The 17,627-nt window shown below is 37.3% G+C and overlaps 1 protein-coding gene across 1 annotated transcript; it reads right to left on the bottom strand.

Annotated features, from left to right (window-relative positions):
• Positions 1-789: 789 nt before the first annotated feature.
• LOC127424158 (refilin-A-like) lies at positions 790-16,582 on the bottom strand. The gene is made up of 4 exons (XM_051669109.1): positions 16,299-16,582; positions 15,111-15,447; positions 4,618-4,727; positions 790-3,758 (listed from the first exon to the last, which is right to left on the bottom strand). Exons 2-4 carry the CDS (start codon positions 15,324-15,326, stop codon positions 3,416-3,418), a joined length of 669 nt encoding a protein of 222 aa, XP_051525069.1. The 5' UTR covers positions 15,327-15,447; positions 16,299-16,582; the 3' UTR covers positions 790-3,415.
• Positions 16,583-17,627: the final 1,045 nt, after the last annotated feature.

Below are 17,627 nucleotides of genomic sequence, written 5' to 3'. Positions count from 1 at the left end.
CTGGGCATTTCAAATCATTTAAATGAATCGGTTCTTTCTTACTGTTCATGTAAATCAGCCACTTAAAATAAACGATTCCCTAGTATTTAGCGCTGGAAAATCAGATTCAGTCAGATTGACTCTTTTAAAGGTAAATGAAGCTTGTGAAGTGTGCATTTTGATCTTTAGTGTGGGGAAGTGGTTTTCTCTTGACTGGACTCGGAAGGGGGTGTCAGAAGTTTCTGGGGGGCACAAGGAAATTATAGGGGGGTAATGCTCCCCCTGGCCCCACCTTAGACCCTGCCGTGTTGCTTTTGCTATCTTTAAATTACATTCCACTTGGTTTGATATTTTGTTATCTAATGCAATGTCACTCATACATCATGTGTGACTTACATATCCGAATACCTTTGGAGCCACTGTATTGTTGTAATACAATTTTACTATAGTAAAAATGTTCATGCCTCTTGATAATGTACTTTATGACTGCTTTATAAAAACACTTCCTTGTAATACAGCCTAAACCAAGTTTGAATGTATGGATTCAAATGTAAAATTCTCAGATATATACTGCCTCCCTCGAGGTCGGAGTATTTCTTGAGAACTGCAGGTTTTTCCAGAAGTTGTATTTTATGATAGTATAATTGCAGAACAATATTTCATCTTAAGCTGGAAAATATTTGACCTTGATGGAAACTGCTGCGTAAGTGATAATGCATGTGCAGTGACAGCTCATTCTTACCTCATTAATCATAGAAAATAGATTTCATCAAGTTCATCATGGCACTAAAAGATAAACATATACAGGCGTTTTGAGGTTTGGGGCTTTTATTTATTCAGTTTGGATATACATTTTATTTTTTTTTTCTTAAATTATTTTCTCATCTGTTGTCCAAAAGACAATTAACTTGGGACTTATACAAAAATATAAAGAGAATTACAAGTGCTGTTTGCCACATATACAACAGTAAAGTATTTTACATACACACAAATTATCGTGTTAGGAAACAAAACAAAAATCGATCAGTTAGCAGAGAGTATTTTTACATCAAACAGATTTAATCATAAAATTTCATAGAGATGAAAAAAAAAATAAAAGCTCTCCTCTCAGCTCCAGTCTAATAACATAACATGGCTTTCAACATGTTGCTAAAATTCCTCTATTAACTTATCAAATGTCCATAATTTCGCGGGTAAACCATTTCAACACATAAGTGATTTATCAGACATGCCTCCCCTGTAATTTCACATCTTTTCAATCCCTTGTGAGTTTCTCTTTAAATGCTAATGCTTTTTGCAGGCATTGGTTAACTAAACCATCCAAATGTCTATGGTATGCATATTTTCCAGTAATGTCATGGAATATATGTGCATGATGCATTAGTTTACTGTATTAAACTGTTTTGACAGAACCTTGTTCTTTTGTTCTTTTACTTCCATGTATTATCTCTCAACACTTACAGTATATCCATACACTATTACAGACTTCAACATACATTTTTCTTTTCCACTGAAATATAAAATGCACTGCTATTTTCAGGCACCAGAGGATCCCCATCGTAAAAAAAGAAAATAAAAAAAGAAATATTTTAAAAGCCAAAATTTGAAAGATTTTTAATGAGGAAAGAAATCTGAATTTACGATTGCACTTCCAGCTTTTACAGAATTCAAAACTGATAGTCCATCAAGTACTGACACGTCCCCAATGCTTGACTGCTTTAGTCAAAATCTCCCTCTCAAAGTATCGGTGCATTATATCTCATTACCTTCCAAAAAGAAGAGCAGATGTTAAAGCAAGTCATCTCAGAACAGGATGTGTTCCCTCTCCGCAAGACAAAAGAGTTTGTGTGCAACAGGAAATGCATTAGCTGGTGTTAACAGTTCACTTAATCAAGATTTTAGATGAGACCTTTTGGCTCCAAAAACAAGAGAAAATACTCATTACTTCTCAAAACCAGAGGTTTTCCAACCATACAATCAGAAAGTATGTCAGGTGACTGCACATGTCATGAGTTAAATTAACTTTGTTCCCTCCAGATTAACTATTCTTATTCATAATGGCAGCTTGACAAAATCTTTCTCACAAAACCAGCACAAATCCCCCCAAAATGTGCTCAATTCTCCCATCTACTGTAATACATGCTCAATCAATCTATTGGTAATCATTACAAATACAAGTTCTTGCATTTTCTTTGATTCCTTAACCATCTTTGTTCAGGTCATATTTTGGCCATTGAATTATTATCATGTCAAAACCTTGGGCGGCTTTTTTTTTTTTTTTTAACTTGTGCAAGAATTATTCCACATTGTCTGAGGTACAAACAGAAAGGGAGGAAATCTTTAAGATTGTATTTCCCTTCCTATAAATTGTACAGAATATTTGGTCCAATCTTTCAAGTGCTCTTACTCGTTTATTTGCCTTTTTTCATATCAAGACATTTATAACTGTGGTAAAACAACAACAACAACAACAACAACAAAAAAGCTTTCCTTAGCATAAGTGCAACTAAGATACAGTTTATATTATCTCAGCAAGTTCTCTGAAAATTTAGGGTTGAATCCCAATTTACTATGTGCTGGATCTCTCATCCACAGACTTTATAATAAAATATGGCAATACAATTTGGCAGCATTTAGTCTTAATTATAGTCAGGCTTGTGGTGTACCATTTCCTGTTTGAGCATTTGCAAGAATCAGCAATACTGAGTAAGACAAATAATTAGGCCCGCATGGAACCTTTTCATATTTTTGCACTGGGGGAAATCTGAAGAATTCAGATTTAAATGGTTAAATTGCTTAAAGCTGAGTACTGCAGTTTAAATTGTAGATGATAACCGTATCAAATTAGGCAAAAACGTTTACATTTTAGCTTTAAAAAGGTACCGTGTGAGGTACCAGAATTGACCTTGGTTACCTAAATTTGCTGGCAAATAATAGAGATTCTGATTTGATTTTAAACACGCAAGGGGTGGGGGATGTGTAGAATTTTTTAATCAATGTGTGTAAGAATTCTGCGGAAATCCGCTGAATTCTGTGAGCACAGATTCCGTGCGGGCCTACAAATAAGCTAACAACAGAAACTGTTTCTGTCCAAATGCTTCACTCCTCTCCTGACTGGATATTACAATCAAAAAATCTCTGATGTACAAAAATACATGACTAACACATAACAAAAGTATACTGCGACACGTAAAGAAGACTGCACAGACACAACTTCACTAGATTCCCACTGTTAAATACCAACTTCACCGGAAGCAAAAGAACAAAATGGCCCTCACTGACTTAGTTTTCCTTTTTTATTTTCTTTGAAGTCTCCAGCCATCCATTTTTAATCAGAGTTGTAGTTGTAACAGAGCCCTGTTGCTCGAGTCCAAGCACTTTCACTGTAGCTCTAAAAAGGGAGTTTTTCAATTGTGGGAACGATAACAAACCTCTCTCAGAGGTCTTCTGTGTAAATGATACATGGACTGGCATCCTCGGTGGACTCTAGTCTGACTGTGGACACAAACCATCGTCGCCCGGCTGCATTTCTGTTACAATTGTAGTTAAGTGTAGTGCGGTATGTATTACGGGCATGCTTGGGAAACACTATGGTTGTGCTTTGGAAGTGTAGAGGCCTGAGCCGTGGCTCGAAGTGAACTTCTGACTTGTAGCTGCGCCATGTGTTGTTTTGCACCGCCACCACTGTCTCGCTGAAGGACGTGACGGTCGGGACCTGGGCGCAGTACACCTGGTCACGGAAGTGTTTGTCTGAAGCATACTTCACTGCAGAGTTGAACCTGATGGACGTCAATTAACATGAATTCATTAGTCAAACAAGTAATAGAATATAATATCCCTTAGAGGACAGTGTGGGACTTTATTTTCTGAAATAGTTTTGCGTTTCCTTACAAAAAGGTTTCAGCTCCCCTGCAACAGATTTGCATATGCTATTGTTAGTAAAACCAAAATAACCACCAAATTTACCAAGGTTTAATTACAGTAACCACATTTTTTAACCTTGATATCTGTAGCAAAACCATCATAATAGAGGAAGCCAAAACTATGTTGATAAAAATCTTAATCATTCTGCCAAAAAATCTAAACATGGTTAATTTGTGGTACAAGTATGGTTTTTAAAACAATTGTCACATGGTTTCACTATAGTAAGCAGTAACCATGTAACAATGTTTTGTGGGTTATGATCCATGTTTTTTTTAAAACCACAAATTAACCATTGTGTTACTATGTAAAACTATAAACTTTTTTTTTTTTTGGCAGTATGATTTGTATCACAATAATTTTGGTTTTCTTGTATTATTACTATCATGATTAAAATATGGCGTAGTAAAACCATGGTAAATTTGCAGTTATGGTTTTACTACAAATCTCATAGTTCATCTATGGTTACGGTAGTAAAACCATGGTTAATTTTCATAAGGGATGTATAAAGGTATTGCAACGGAATGCAAAACGTAGTGAGGTAATGCAGAATTTATTGCAAGGGAATGCAAAATGTTTTGTAAGTGAACACAACAGTATTTCAGAAAATGTATTCCCCCTGTGTCTTCTAAGGGGCTCTGTAATATTGGTAGGTTAGAATGAGCATTTTTTTTTTAGCACTGGTACTAGTTGCTGATGTTGCATAAGGTCACTTACTTGATCTCTTTTTCAGGTTTGGGGTTGACCTCAATGCTCTCTCCGTAGACCACGGGGTACATGCGCGACTTAGCATCTGGACCTTGAGAGTTCAGGAGCAAGTATGGCAGCTAAATGGAGACATTAAAAAACAGCATTTAGCCATTTAGCTAACTCTCATTATGACCAGAAACCCCCCTAAAAACTCAGTAGACTGGAATATGTTTCCTGTCTTAATATCTGTAAAAATCAGAGGTTCGTCCTATGAAAGTTTAGCATTTGGCAATGTGAAATTTTAGCAATATCAACCCTTACAAAAAAACTAAACCAGCTGCAAACTTACAGCTGATTATTTTCATATGCAAATGAGTTTGTGATTCGCCGCAAATGTTTGCCAGAAGTCTGCAGCTCTTCACCGGTATCGGTGAACCTCCGGCAAACTTTTGGCAACAATGGACAATTTGCCGCATGTTTGCCGAACGTTTGCCGCATGTTTGCCGCAAAGCTCATTTGCATGTGAAAATTATCTGTGGTGAATTTGCGGCAAGTTTGCTGCAAATTTGCAGTGAACTCTCAATATTTGTAAGAGAACATCTGTGCCACAATTGAACTATACTTGTTTGCTAAACTAGTTTTGATGTTGGTTTGGATTTTAGCTGTTTCTTTGTGTGGTAAAAAAAATTATATATATATATATATATATATACACTGGCAGCCAAAAGTTTGGGATAATGTACAGATTTTGCTGTTTCAAAAGGTAATTGGTACATTAATTCACCAAAGTGGCATTCAACTGATCACAAAGTATAGTCAGGACATTACTGATGTAAAAACAGCACCATCACTATTTGAAAAAAGTAATTTTTGATCAAATCTAGACAGGCCCCATTTCCAGCAGCCATCACTCCAACACCTTATCCTTGAGTAATCATGCTAAATTGCTAATTTGGTTCTAGAAAATCACTTGTCATTATATCAAACACTGCTGAAAGCTATTTGGTTTGTTAAATGAAGCTTAACATTGTTTTTGTTTGTTTTTGAGTTGCCACCGTATGCAATAGACTGGCATGTCCTAAGGTCAATATTAGGTCAAAAATGGCAAAAAAGAAGCAGCTTTCTCTAGAAACTCATCAGTCAACCATTGTTTTGAGGAATAAAGGCTATACATTGCTTGAAATTGCCAAAAACTGATGATTTCATACAAAGGTGTACACTACAGTCTTCAAAGACAAAGGACAACTGGCTCTAACAAGGACAGAAAGAGATGTGGAAGGCCAGATGTACAACTAAACAAGAGGAGAAGTACATCAGAGGCTCTAGTTTGAGAAATAGACGCCTAACATGTCCTCAGCTGACAGCTTCATTGAATTCTACCCGCTCAACACCAGTTTCATGTACAACAGTAAAGAGGAGACACTCAGGGGTGCAGGCCTTATGGGAAGAATTGCAAAGAAAAAGCCACTTTTGAAACAGAAAAACAAAAAGAAAAGGTTAGAGTGGGCAAAGAAACACAGACTTTGGACAACAGATAATTGGAAAAGAGTGTTATGGATCTTAACCCCATTGAGCTTTTGTGGGATCAGCTAGACTGTAAGACAGTCACATCTATGGCAAGTGCTACAGGAAGTGTGGGGTGAAATTTCACCGGAGTATCTGGACAAACTGACAGTTAGAATGTCGAGGATCTGCGAAGCTGTCATTGCTGCACATGGAGGATTTTTTTTGATGAGGACTCTATGAAGTAGTTTAAGAAGTTCTGAATTGTACTAGTAATTTTTAACACGTTATTAATGTCCTGACTATACACTGTGATCAGTTGAATGCCACTTTCCAATTTCTTTCCATAAGAGCAAAATCTCTACATTTTTCCAAACTTATAATTATACAAAATTTAGACTGGGCAAGAGGCGTTTTAAGAATGCGGATATTTAGTATAAATTTGTTCACTAGCAGTGCTCTGCTTGGTGTTCATCCTGCTTTAGATCCTTTGGGAATTATTTTCATTGGCAGAGCAAAAATAAACTAAATAACTGGCTATATTATGTCTAAAATGTATGTTAATTGACATTACTTGAACTTCTTTTGTAAGAAACCGTTGTTTAAAAGCAGCATCACACTCGAAATCATGCTGTTGTAGGCTACTGAAATTCAGCTCTTTAAGCCATGCAGCACAGTTGCTTGTGTGATATTTCTCACATAATATTTTGTATGGATATTTACTTTAAAGATTGATGAGGTTAATTTGGGTGGGATATTTTACTTTCTATGCAAAATAACAACTATCTGTTTAAAAATGAATGCCACATACAAATATAATCCAGCTAGTCCATTAGTTTCAGTAAGTTGATAATGAGATTATTAAAGAGTCTGAAAAAACTTTGAAGCAGTGCAGTTTGTGTGCATGTGTGTCTGTCTCCATGTTGATATTTTTGGTGGTCAGACAAACGGCGACAATGCAGCAGTGTGTGGAGCCAGGGCAGTCTGTACATTCACCTGCTCTAGCCATCAACACACACGCCATGTGCACGCTCATCACCCTCCTCTGTACCCAGCACATACACGGTCTTGTTCTCACTCTCCCTCTCTGACATCTAATACAAATTAATTCGTCATCAGCGGATCCTCTGCTAAGATCTGAGGTGACTTGGAGAATGTGGGCTCTTCCTGAGCTGAAGCGCAACATCCAGTAAATAATGTAACCTGCTGACATGTCTACACCGGTCACTTTATCCTTTGCAGTTTCATATTCTGATAGATGACAATCGGCATTTTTTGTTTGAAGCCTTTGGATTTTTAGTACTGATGAACTAGTTAAAAGAAGTCAGAGGAATTGTGCTGTTTCATGTGAGGGACAGTATGTCACTTTCAGAAATGTAGTAACTACAGTAGATTGTATCAAGCAGTTCTCATTTGTCTGATTTTCTGACAACACTCTGGCCAAATGTTAGAGGTAGGGTGAAATTTGTCAAAGTATTGGATTATTTTATCTATAGATACTGTATCGATATTATAATGGCAAGAACATATATTTTTAGTTACAGTAAATTTAATATATTACAAACACTTTCAAATATTTCAAACACGCATTTATTTCTATTCGACCAAAATGCAAACTCAGAACAAGCTAAGAATAAGCCTTTAACTTGTTCAATTTGTAATGAAGAAGACTGACATCCAAAAGACTGAGAGAATTAATGACATTCTAATATTTAGCATTTTGTTTCATTAAAAAATTCTATTATCAGCATAACAGTTTGGCTTTGTGCAAATAAATTGGAGAACTTCCATTGTGTGTAACAACAGCATGCATTTGAGCTGGCATGGGCTCCACAAGTTTGTGCAAAACCTGATGATCCATGTTATTCCAGCATGATTTGACAATGTTCCAAACAGAATCTGGGGTGCTTCTATGGAAGCAAAGGAAATCTGACATTTCGTACTATAGAGTAAGCATGGACTGTGACTCAAAAATAGTGCACAATCTGAACTAATTCTCATTTATTTTATGTCATAACGTCTCTTTGTTTAAAGTTTTTCAAAATCCCAAAACTAAAATGTTCTCTGTCTTTCCTGGCCTAAATTAGATTTTGAATCCCAGATTTTAAACGTGGTCTCTGACTATTGGACCCCAGTGTATGTCTATGTGTGTTTATGCGAGAGAAAGTACAAATGTTACGGGGTCTCTGTATCCCCTATGTTAAATCCAGAACGGATATGCCCACTGTGCTGTTACACAATATGCCACCTCACCACACACAAATCCAGGAGACATGCAGTCACATGAGATACTGCACTAAATGTTCATAAACCATGAAACAGGACAGAGTGGTTAAAAGTCCAATAGCTCTACAGTCTCAGTTAACTCCTCCATCAAAGGTTGAAGGCTGAGCATTGTTTGTCATTACTGTAATTTTACTATTTACAGACCATGTTGAATCCTTTTAAATGCATATTTCCTTGATTTTATAGAAGCACACTATATATTTTTTGGAACATTCTCAAAACATGCTGGATATCATGCATCATCAGGTGATGCACAAACTTGTGGAGTCCATCCCAGTGGAGTGCATGCTAACATTGACACACCAAATATTAACAAATTCTGAAACTCATGTACATTTCCCACTCATATTTGTTATGCTGAAAATATAATTTGTGATGAAAATTTGTATTAAATTATAAAGGTACTCGTGGTCTCAGACGTTTGGACCATACTGTATATGCTGCTGCTGCTTTTTCTTTTTTTTTTAAATGGACATTCTTGTATTCAGTTACGACACATTTCTGCATGTTGCTGGTGTTCCCTGCCACAATCTCTCTGCCCTGGCTCTCACTCTTTGCTGTTCAATGAGGCTTTGTCTCAGATGGAAGAATTTCGTGGTGTTGTGGCTTTTGCCGTCATGCATTTTCGCTCGCCATTCTAGCTTTTGTTTTCATCGTGGATTATTAGAACATTGAGGCCAGGGGCCGAATGGGCCGTGATAAGCTGAAATGGTCCACCATTCTGCAGAATGTGTCACAAAACGGCACCGTGATATGCAGAAGGGGGCAGCGTTATGCAGAAAAGAACAGCGACAGCTTTTGGGCCTGTTTCTATGTAAATTTCTGGGCCAATTTCTCTTCCCAGTCCGCCCTTGATTGAGGCTGAACTACACAATCACTCCGCACTATGCTATTGGTTTGGCCTCTGTTGTTATGTTGTGTATTTAATATATATACACTACCAGTCAAAAGTTTTGAAACACTTGACTGAAATGTTTCTCATGATCTTAAAAATCTTTTGATCTGAAGGCGTATGCTTAAATGTTTGAAATTAGTTTTGTAGACAAAAATATAATTGTGCCAACATATTAATTTATAGTTTTTGAAATTGATTACTTGGACCAAATAATAAAGAAAAGCAGCCACTAAGTGCCCAACATAGATGGGAACTCCTTCAATACTGTTTAAAAATCATCCCAGGGTGACACCTCAAGAAGTTGGTCGAGAAAATGTCAAGAGTACATGTCTGCAAATTCTAGACAAAGGGTGACTACTTTGAAGATGCTAAAATATAACACAGTTTTGATTTATTTTGGATTTTGTTTAGTCACAACATAATTCCCATAGTTCCATTTATGTTATTCCATAGTTTTGATGACTTTACTATTATTCTAAATGTGAAAAAAAATTATAATAAAGAATGAGTAAGTGACCCTAAACTTTTGAACGGTAGTGTGTGTATTGTTTGGTTTGATTTTATTGTTTAGATGTACTTTTATTTTTATGTCTTGTAAAGTGCCTTTGCCACTGAAAAAGTAAAGAAATTCTGGTAACACTTTACAATAAGGTTCTATTTATTATCATTAGTAAATCATAGATCATTAGGTATCATGAACTAACAATGAACAATATTTTTTACAGCATTTATCAATCTTGGTTAATGTTACTGTAAACAGTTAAAATGTTTCATTGTTAGTTCATGATGTTAACATATGCAACTTTTAATGTTAAAGATGAAGTATGTAATTTTTGCGCCACCAAACGGAATTGCACAAATAAACTTTGTTTTCAAAACAGCTTTCTGATACACCCCCATCTGCCGTTGGTCAAACAAAGAGATAGCCCCTGATAGTCTCTGTTTGTTCTGAGTGACCCACTTAGACCCGCCCCAACAACGTTCCTCAACCAATGGCGTGAGTTGGGGGTGGGTCTAAGCGGGTCGCTCAAAACAAACAGAGATGATTTCAAAGCACCACATAAAGACAGTGCTTACAGATTTTGAGAAAATTAACCTATAAATGGCTTACTTATAGTTGTCTTTTCATATTAAACTGGGATAAAAGAAAGTATTTTAACACAAAAAAGTTGCATACATCAGCTTTAAAAACATATTAGTATACTGTATGTTGTAATTACAATTAACCAGAATTAATAAAGCTGTAATGGTATTGTTCATCGTAAGCTCATGCTTACTAATGATGTTAACAAATACAACCTTACTGTAAAGTGTTTTGGAAATTATTTTGTTCTTCTATTATGCTTGTTAATATTATTTAATGTAGTAGTAGTAGTAGTCGAATTGCACAACACAACTGGTCATGTCATCTCAACATTAAGGCCCCGATGAAGGGGCGACCTTGAGGGGCACTGCGGGAAGGGGTCGCCACTTGAAGTTTCGTTCCAAACGAAAATAAAACTAAATCTTTTCAGGAAAGACCTTTTCACAAGACTGTAAGTGAAGAGTACATTCATACTGTAATGTGATGATCCCTTCAGAGTACCTACATCAAGAGGTTTGAGTGAGTAGGGCACAGGGAAGATCACTTTCGATTGGAATTCACCCAAAGACTGTAAATTTTGCATTGTCAAGGCAAACACACACATGGACTAAAATTTTGATTTCATGGGGTGTTTAAAGCAGCATTGGGGTGGCTAGTGTTTCAGGGGGGCACTGCACCCTTTGCTTCTTATTTAAGTAAACAGATGTCATCAGTATCTTATGCAACTGATTGCAATAACTCCTGTTATGCCTACCACTCTAAAATAGATTGGCGGGATTTTTTTCTAACATGGCATACAAAAACAACTCTCAAAATAGACCAGCAGCCACAAAATGAGAGGAAACAAGTGTTGATGCAATGAGACACATCTATTCCTGCAAACATACAAACTGCGCATATACTATATATGTTGGGATACACACCCTCGCAAGGCAAGATTGCAATGAACGGAAAATGCAAAGTGCAGCAAACAATCATGGCTTTGTATTTTTTTTTTTACTTTGGGTGATCATTTTTTCCTCATATATTGCATGTTGCCTGCAGAGTTGACCACATTTTTATACATTTAAGTAATAGGATTTTGGAAATGGCTTTGAACGTGGAAGAGGGATAGTTTGTTGACATTGGCTTGAGAGCTTTCCAATGTGTTAAAGTCATATTGCAAAAAATATACAAAATGTATGTTGCACAAATAAAGCAGTGCTACTCCCTTCTATTTCACTGAGTGAGGAGTTTAAGCAGATTTTGTCTGAACTTTGGAGCAGTCTTCAAACAAGTGCAAGCACGTTTCTCAAACAGGCCAAAGAGGAGTGTTTGGGTGATCATTTATACGATCCAGAATGCCTTAAGATATCTGCTCTTTGCGGCGTGCTCAGGCAAAGCATTTATGTTGCACATTAGCCATGAATGCAGATCACTGTAACCTCAATGATATTAAAGTGATCGTTCACCCAAAACATGGAAAATTCTGTTACACAATTATTTACTCGCCCTCATGACATTCTTTTCCCCATGGAACACAAAAGGAGACGTTAGGCAGAATATAAGTGACTCAATCACCGTTAACGTTTTATTGTATGGAAGAAAAAAAAGATGCAATTAAAGTTAATGGTGACTGAGAATAACATACTGCCAAACATCTCTCAGAAGAGTTCCACCAAAGAAAGAAAGTCATATGGGTTTGGAATTGGACTGGGTGATTTAAAAAAAAAAAAAAAAAAAATCTCAATATTTTTCAGCCTATGGATGATATTTGATATTGACAATATTCGATATATATCTTGATATATCTTATTTATTGATTTATTTTTATCAGAGGAATCGTCATTTTATCCAAACAGCCATTGTAGCAAAGATTTTAAAGGCACTGAATAAAAAAATCTATTAAAAACTAACAAAGGCATGTTTTCCACATTTTTTCACTGAAATAACCACAAGTCAGAATGAGATTTAATCGTTTTCATTAATATGCACTTTTATATTTATATTCCATATACAGTGACACATCGCTTAACAAAAAGCATTATTTACCTTCACATATTTTTACTAAAACATTGTTTTGTGAATGAACAAGGTGTGCAAAAACTACTCTGCTTATTTATGGAACCCAGTTGAATATTGTATAATAATAATTTATTACTGTGGGGCCCAGTCAAGTTTATTATTATACAGTATAATCCTCAATAATCATTATTCTTTTAAGGATTAGATTTGTCTTCTATAAAAATTATACATTTCCATCCTGTTTACTTCACCTTCACCAGGGCCACGTTCACACAGCAGAAGAATACGGCTGTCAGTCCTGTTTTGAGTGCTTAATACGATTACGTTCACACAGTTCGGTTATTTACTGACACCCGCAAATTTTCAGGACTCTGTGTGAACGGAACCGCACTGGACAACTAGTTGTCAGTTATGTCATGTACAGTGAGAGACACACTGCACGGTACACGTGTGTCTCGTGTATTTCATGTGGGGTTTTGTTAACTTATGGAGATGGTGCTATAGCTGCTTGTCATCTGAAGATTCAGCCACTGTCTTCCACCAGAGTTTTTCGCTGAAATTTTTTTCAGAGTTTTTTGCTGCGCTCTGCACGCAGTTAAAAAGCATTCTAAGCCGCTGTCGGTTAATTATGATCTGATGGATGAACTTGCACCTCGATTGGACTAATTTATTTAATAACGTGGCGGCAATTGTGATAAGACATGCCGGGGTTATGGACGTCGCCATCTTCGATATTTACTTTAGTCACTGTCACTATGGTTACAGGTGTTGGAATATGGTTGTGACTTCGGTTGTTCGTTCATACAGACAGTATTCGAACTGCTAAACTGTTGTATGAACGGGACATTTCAAGACTCACACCTGTACGTAAATACGGTTGTCAATCCCAAACACTGCCTGAGAGTGCAGTGTGTAGTTAACAGTGTTCCGCATCTGGTGAAAAGCTGTCATCTCCTCATTTTCTGTTATTCTGTGCCGGGATTTGTAGGTTTGTATAATAACTTGTAGCAGTTACTAATGTTTGGAATTGTGTGAATGCTAGAACATGCAGTACTTTGATTTCACAATGCACGTGAGCTGCTCTAAAAGTGCTTAAAACATGAGCACATGAGCCCCACGCATGCACAGAACAGCACGTCACCCGTTTATACTGAAGCACATACAGATCATGTTCATCTTTCTTTAGTTGCAGCCATTTAAATGTTTATAATCACATATGTCCACATCACCATTTTGGTGTTATTTTAAATAATTGTGCAACACTGAAAATAGTCTACTGATGTGCTCTTTATGAAACTTAATGTCCAAGTAAAAAGTGCATTAATATCATCACAATATTGCTTAATTTTATATCGTCAGCAAAATCATTGTGATTATAAAGTGAATATTCAATATATCGCCCAGCCCTAGTTTGGAACAACATGAGGGTGAGTAATTCATGACAGAATTTTCGTTTTTGGGTGAACTTTTCCTTTAACAGTTGATGGATCCCTGGAATTTGCTTAATCAATGAAGGTGCGTTGTTTTGTTAATGCTTTGACACAGAGTTGGCTTGTCAACTGAGCTGCGTTTCCCAAAAGAAAACTTAATTTCCTGCCCTAGAAGATGCATCCATGAAGTGTTGGAAGAGGTTTTCTTTCTATGCTAATCCAAATCTAGTTTTGCGGTTACTCCCAAAGACAGTAACATGAGGTTTTCATTAGCGTAAAGTAGACCTATTTCAATATGAAAGGGCACTTAGATTTGAATGGATTGTCATGTCATATGCAGACGCTGCTAGCTTAATGGGCTATGTAACCTATCAGAGGCAGAATTAAGACTCGAGTCTAGGTTATACCCAGTCTCTTAGTCTGTGCATGTAGCATTACACTGTAATGTGAACGTGCTGTTGAGTAATACTGTACTGGTATGATATGTGTGTGTGCACATGTGTATGTGCTTTTAAAGGTTGCTATGAGGAAGGAGAGACAGTGATATCAGTTACAGATACCACATTCAAGCTCAGCAAACACAAGGTCAACTTGTTTACAGAAACTCTCTCTGCCCCCTCCTTGCCATCCTCTGTTCATTACAGTGAGTCTCCAGAGGCACAGGCACCTGAGGCCCTTTCTATTTCAGGATTCTGTCTGATTACTTCTAATTATTTGTCCCTGGCCTTATGCCTCCACATTGTCAACAGTCTGTCTTGAGTTGACACAAACGACTTATTTATTTGAAGTAGAACCTGCCTCCCAATAACACGATCCTTTGAATTAGCTCTACCTACAGTACATTAAGGTAGTACCATGTTAAAGTTTATGGCTTTGTTTTAATAACTGCTAGTGGTTTCCAATCATATGGGAAGTTACAGGGAAATGCACAGCAAAAAGTACACTTACACCCCCTTAACTGCATTTACCAAATAAATGCATATTTAAAAGTAAATTATCTATGTATAGTGAGATTAATAAATTCAAATGTGACTGTTTGATGCCGACTGCATCCATTTAGACCTCAGACATGCACACGTGACTGCATGCACCAAAATGTCTGATTACATGTAGTAAAACATGATACCGTATACCCAAGTAGGGCATCATTTTGGATCGGCCTCCTTTGTTGGTCCTGAGACAATAATCAGTGCCTTAACTCTAACCCAAATGCTACCCCTAAAATCAGAGGGCACTGATTTGTCAATAGGAATGTTGTTTCAGGGCCAAGAACATGTCCTACTTGGGTAAATATCACCTTCATTAGTTGAATGCATACCAGTTTGCCCTCCCGGCTCTCCTTTCTGCTATATGCCTGCAGCTCAGTTGGTGTTGAACAACTGCCGGAACGGGACTCAAGGATCCCCGGTGACAGAGAGTAGAAGGGCGGGCTGGGACTCGGAGGGAGTCCTGAATCCGGACTATCGAGCAGTCCATCCCGGTTCTTTCCTTTCAAACTGTCATCCATAGCTTGTAAATGTAAGTGCCCCACCATTTCTGGAAGAGCGCAAAGCTAAAATCAGGCGAATTCACTCCAGGAGAGATGTGTATAAGAGGTATGAAGTTAAAGTTCCATATCTGAGCCACAGATGAAATCCTGGTGCTCCAACTGATGCCTGAAACATTATTACAACACATTGAGGATATTGCATTAATTAAGAAAAGACATGGTAATGATATGACAGTGATTCAAATCGCAGTGGGCTGCCTGCATAGACATTGATTGAAAAGATTGATCTGAACAGTGATCTCGATTCTACCGTTCTATGGGGCTGTTCAGACCGAATGCATTCTTGTGCTAAAAAAAGCTGCAGTGCAACAAATATTGCAGAATGCATCTGTCTCAAGATGCGTTTTAAAGGGATGGTTCACCCAAAAAGGAAAATTCTCTTAAAAATAGATTTGTTTCTCACATCACTTCTAAAGACATGTATTTAACTACTGGAGTCGTATGGATACTTTTTATGCTACCTTTTATGTGTTTTTTTTTTTTTGAGCTTCAAAGTTCTGGCACCCATTCACTTGCATTGTATGGACCTACAGAGCTGAGATTTTCTTTTAAAAATCTTCGTTTGTGTTCTGCAGAAGAAAGTCATACACATCTGGGATGGCATGAGGGTGAGTAAATGATGAGAGAATTTTCATTTTCGGGGTAACTATCCCTTTAAATGTTGTCTACTGTTTTACAGAGAGAAATAATTGAAATACAAACGGACGCATAACCGTTTTTGGGGTGAACGGCCCCTAATGCGCGTATGGTCCCCAAAATGTTGAATAGGTAGGCAGCTCAGTTTTGAGGCGCAGCATGTTTCCAAAGGCGCTTAATCATGCTTAATATTACATATATATTAGTTTTGCTTTAATTTTTTAATTAAAAAACAAACAAACAAAAGTCACTCTTAATACACTATAGTTTAAGATTTAATGTATTTTAAAGAGAAACTGAATCGCAACGAGTTTGTGTTACCTTTGAATCGCAGAGATTTCCACCGGTTAAAAGTCCGTAAATAAAGTGATCAGCGCATAACACTTTTAGTTCATAATCTCGGGAGTGTAAAATCCACAACAGAAGCGATTATTTCCACCGCAAACAGCTCGAGGAGAATATCACAGATGTGTCACAATTGTCCGCTGGTTGATTCACGACTGAGCAGTTCAAACCAGCACCGCTTCTGCCCCTCTCTTGCCCTTCTGGAAGCGCTGAAGTTCATCTGGTAGCAGCGGAGCGCCAGTCTGTGCGCACTCACTGACCGCCAGCCTTTATGTGCCTGGAGCCAATGCAGGGCCGCTGATGAGATGATGTCATTACCAGCTTTCGCCAGCAGGGGGAGCAGCGCTCAACGCTGAAGTACATGATCATGAAAGTTTTGACCTACATTTCGCTAAATAGGGGCCGAAATCATCCCAAATTAATTTGGATGGACAATTATAGTTTTTGGAGATGTTGTAAATCAATTTTTATTCATTTAGAAATGTTTTGAACGCATTTCTGCTTTAAAAATTAGGAGTGAAATGTGCTTCTGTCATTTACAAAGACACAATTGGCCTCAGCTCTTGAGAAAATGTGTTACAGTGGTACTAGTGTGTTACACTCTTGACATTTTTTTTGTTTTTTTGGCATAGACACAGCTTTGCTTCTCTGTAATGTAATTCTGTTGAGAACCACAAACTATACCAAAGACAGTAGCTTGAAGGACACTGAGGAAACTTAAATTTGAGCATTACAGCTGAGATGGGGACATATTTACATTTTTTTTCTGGTAAACCAGGATTTTATTTTTTTATATATGTGCATAAACTGTGCAGAAGTATTGCGCATCGATCAGAGTGGTCAGACTGAAACGGATTTCTAGAAATGTGATTTGAATAGTATTTCAAACCACATTTGAATGTAGCTCGAAACGCATGTGTAAAATCGTATTTCACGTGATTTTTTTGCCGTTCAGGCTTGCTAAATATAATCGGATTCCAATCGGATATGCACCAAAATCGGATTTAGACTGACAGTCTGAACATTGTCTAAGACGTGTTGAATCAAGTGTTGTGTAAAGACGCACATCTCAAAGTTCTGGCTGGAGTGTGTGGTTGTATTTCAGGCCTGGGTGGAGTAAGGGTGGGCATTTCCACTCTTCTGCAAGTGGTGGGTGGCATAAGTGCCGCCAAGCTCCAAAAATCAACACACATACTGTACACACACACACATAAAGGTCTGACAGATATGGGCATGCATGTGGTTAAAGAAAAACAAAGAGAAGGAAAAAAGATAACAGAGCTGGCTGCAAGACCCCCGAATGGG

Source organism: Myxocyprinus asiaticus, chromosome 33 (genome assembly GCF_019703515.2).
Source record: "Myxocyprinus asiaticus isolate MX2 ecotype Aquarium Trade chromosome 33, UBuf_Myxa_2, whole genome shotgun sequence".
Lineage (NCBI taxonomy): Eukaryota > Metazoa > Chordata > Actinopteri > Cypriniformes > Catostomidae > Myxocyprinus > Myxocyprinus asiaticus.
Note: the sequence above shows the minus strand (reverse complement) of the source record. Positions and strands in the feature narration are given on the sequence as shown.